General features: G+C 38.6%; 1 protein-coding gene across 2 annotated transcripts in view; it reads left to right on the top strand.

Annotated features, from left to right (window-relative positions):
* The window catches only part of LOC110313987 (T-complex protein 11 X-linked protein 2-like), a 42,998-nt gene that overhangs the window by 35,804 nt on the left and 3,305 nt on the right, over window positions 1-3,889 (top strand). For both annotated transcript variants that reach the window (XM_021188460.1, XM_029534375.1), the window contains 4 exons: window positions 98-234; window positions 1,486-1,703; window positions 1,800-1,981; window positions 3,098-3,261. In XM_021188460.1, the coding sequence (XP_021044119.1) occupies window positions 98-234; window positions 1,486-1,703; window positions 1,800-1,981; window positions 3,098-3,261 (701 nt within the window). The remainder of the gene's footprint in view (window positions 1-97; window positions 235-1,485; window positions 1,704-1,799; window positions 1,982-3,097; window positions 3,262-3,889) is intronic.

The raw sequence follows: 3,889 nt of genomic DNA, 5'->3' as shown, positions 1-3,889 counted from the left end.
TCAGGGGGTACTGGTTAGTTCATATTGTTGTTCCTCCTACAGGGTTTGAATACCAGATTTCCCTTGAAACTAAATGTTCTGTATTTGTCTGTGACAGGGGTATCTTCCAAGTTCTAGGCCTGATGAAAATGGATATGGTGAACTATACTATTAAGAACATTCGACCATATTTACAGGAACATTCTATACAATACGAACGAGCTAAATTCCAAGAGCTCCTTGACAAGCAGCCTGGTATGTTTAAATTTTAATTAGAGGGAAAAAATTGGCCTCTAATTTGTTTTTTTTTTTTTTTTTGCAGTGTTTTCTATTTCGAATAAAAAGTTTACGTCTTGGGTCAAGGGTTAAGAGCAGCAAAATTTTCCAAGACAGAAAGACCTATACTAATCACTTTTTAAAAAATTCAATTTATTCTTTGATAATTTCATATGAGTGCGTGGCATAATCTGATCAGTCTCAAGCCCAGCCTTTCTTATGCCCTCCTACTACCACAACCTCCCTTTTAAAGAATCCTCTCTCTTACCTTCGTGACTTTTTGTTTTATGACCACCTGAGTTTGAAGATTACCTGCATCATCATGGGTATAGAACCATCCACTGGAGTAGGAGCATCCCACTTGGCGGTAGATCATTGAATGACTCCTCCTCCTCCAGTAGCCATCACAATAGTTCCTGAAGGACGGTGCAGCCCCATGAGCCCTTCCCCTTTCCATGATTGGGTTTTGACAGATCAAGTCTTATGCAAACTCATTACAGCTTAACTATCTCAGCTGCTTTGAGAACACAATTGCAATAACCATGTCATGTCCAGAACATAACAATCCATTGCCTTCCTGTCTGTCATCCCATTTTTGTACTGTTTCTGCCTCCTCTTCTATGATATTTCCTGAGCTTTGGAGGGGGTGTGCTAGATGTTTTGTTTAGAGCAGAGTGTACAACAGTTACTTATTCTTACAACTTTGAAAAACCCCAACCTTTGGACTAATTGGTGTTTACTGCAAAAAGAGGCTTCTCTGTTCAAGGCTGCAAAGAACACATATCTGTGCATATAAACATAAATACATAGAGGCAAGCTGACACCATTTTTATTTAGAAAAATGAATGAATAGGTCTACCTCTAGGGAGTATGATTTCCTTGCCCATGAATTTTTGCCAGTTATACAAAGTCATGCATGATCTCCCTCCTATGGACTGGGTCTCACATACTACTAGAAAGTTGTTCATTATCTCCATGCTGGTCATGCTGGTATAGTAGATCTGGTCTCAAATATTTTTATTGGAGGAAACAGGGTCCACAGGTTGGTTTGGAGTTTGCCACCAGCTGTCTGCAGAATGCATTCTTGGACTATGAAAGCTATTCTGGAAGGAAATAACCAGTTCACTTCCAGCTTTTAAGAGTAATGTTTTCTTCATCAAGAAACTATCTCCAAAGTCTCCAACTTTTTGCCATGGAGTTTAAACATACATGTTCCATTCTCTTCCATAGATCTACTTGAATGCACCACAAAATGGATGACTAGAGCCACCACAGAGCTTACTACATCACTGTCAAGTTTATCTATCACTCCGGGTACCTCTTCTGGCGTAATAAGTTCATTTCCAACTCCAAAGCCTGATCCAGATCCACCTAGTCTTACAACAGTACTATACCAAGGGTACCTAAATCTTGTTCTCAGGGACCATGGGAATGAAGAATTCCCCGAGGTATGGATGTGTGTTCAGGCATTTACTTTGTTCTTTACCTAGAAGTTCCATTACATTTCTCCTTTCCTAACAGCCGGTTCTTTCTTGCCTAAACAGACTCTGCTGATGGATAAAGCACGACTGCAGACTATGAGATCCAAATTGCGCCACTTGACTATTCTAGCCTCAGTTTTACTTGTGGCTAGAAGTTTCTCATGTGGTGTTTTATTCAACTCACCAGAATTTGTGGATAAATTGAAGTGTATAACGAAGGCTCTAACTAAAGAATTTAGCACCAAGTATGCTTCATTGATCTCTCTCTGTCTCTGTCTGTCTCTGTCTATCTCTGTCTGTCTGTCTGTCTCTGGTGTGTGTATGTGTGTGTGTGTGTGTGTGTGTGTGTTGAAAAATGTACATACAAGGTCATTTGTGCAAGTGTGAACATGTCACATATCAAGGAAGGCCACGGGTAAAATGCAAGGGTCTTTCTCTTGTTTTCTACCTCATTTTTTGAAACATGGTCTCTCATTGGAGTTGAAGCTGACTAATTCATCTAGGCTCACTGCCCAACCAGTTCTAGTAAGCCACCTGTGTCTGCCTCCTAAGTGCTGTAATTATAGTCATGACTGTGGAACTATATTCAGGCCCTCATACTTGTTTGGCAAGCACTTTAACAAGTGAGCAAACTTACCAGCTGTATTATAAATTTCTTTTTGGCTAGAATATAATATGGTATTTAGGTCATAGACAGGCAATATAATATTCCATTATTCTTCACACAAAGGATTTTTGGAACCAGATGCAAAAATGTTGATATTTTAGGTTTGTCATAGAGAGGAATAAAAAGTTTTCCACCTAGAAGGAAAATAAGATGGTTACTTTGTTACAAATACTCATTATGTTTTCTAACAGTGAGAATATATATATATATATATATATATATATATATATATATATATATATATATATATCATCAAAGGACAGTGGATTTTTGTTATTTATACCCATGGCATACAGAGATTCCATATCAAAGTAGAAAGAGGACATAGAAATTTAGTGCTATTAATTTATTTGCATTTTTAGCAAAATAGGAAATAGTTTTATGCAAAATATCTAAGAATACCTTTTAACAACATTTAAATCTTTACTACTTAAAAGAATATTGAATGGCTCTTGGAATGTAACCAAAGCCTTGTCCAATATATATTGTTCCATATTATTGGCATATAGTACTATATCTATGAATAATTTGGAGCCTTAAGGTTAATAACAGGACTATTTTACGTGCTCATTGATTCAGATTGTCTATTGATGGTGAGAGAATCACATTTTTCCCTTGGGAATGCCTAACTTCTAGTATGGGGTCTTTCTGGGTTTGGCCCTATATCAAAGAAACTCTATTTTTCTGTCTTCAGGCCAGAAGAATCTATGTTAAGTGTGAGTGAACAAGTGTCTCAGGAAATCCATCAAGGTCTCAAAGACACAGGTCTCACTGCTCTGAGCAGTGAAAACAGGGCGTCACTTGTAGGACAACTCCGAAACATTGCCAAGAAAGAGAATTGCATTCGTACCATCATCGGTAAGAGTCCCCAAAGTGGTCAAGAAATATCAATAACATGCCAGGCGGGAGGTAGACTCTGCTCTGAGACTTACTGAACATTTTTAAATGGAGCCAGGAATTGGTGGTATGTAGAAGAGTTGTAATCCGGCAACATATGTGCTTTGCCAAGGGATCACATCAAAAGACTGTATAGGTATGTGTGATGCAGGCACACCCTTACCACACACCTTTAATCCAAAACAATGAAGGTAAAATTAGTTAAGTTTATAGAAGGAAGCAGCCATGTGTGAATGTGACCTCTAGTTGAAGGGCAGACAAAGTGATGAATCAGAGAACGATTTGACAGCATGGTCAGAGATGGGATATACACAACTCACATGTGAATATGAACAGACAGGAAAGAGAGGCTACTTAAGAGAGCAGCAGAGACTGGTGGGATTGCAAGCTTGTACAACCACTCTGGAAATCAGTCTGGCGGTTCCTCAGAAAATTGGACACAGTACTACCAGAGGACCAAACAATACCTCTTCTGGGCATATACCCAGAAGACCTTCCAACTGGTAATAAGGACACATGCTCCACTATGTTCATAGCAGCTTTATTTATAATAGCCAGAAGCTGGAAATAACCCAGATGTCCCTCAGTA

This window comes from Mus pahari, chromosome X (genome assembly GCF_900095145.1).
Source record: "Mus pahari chromosome X, PAHARI_EIJ_v1.1, whole genome shotgun sequence".
NCBI classification, from domain to species: Eukaryota; Metazoa; Chordata; class Mammalia; order Rodentia; family Muridae; genus Mus; species Mus pahari.
This window is presented reverse-complemented; position numbering and strand designations above follow the sequence as displayed.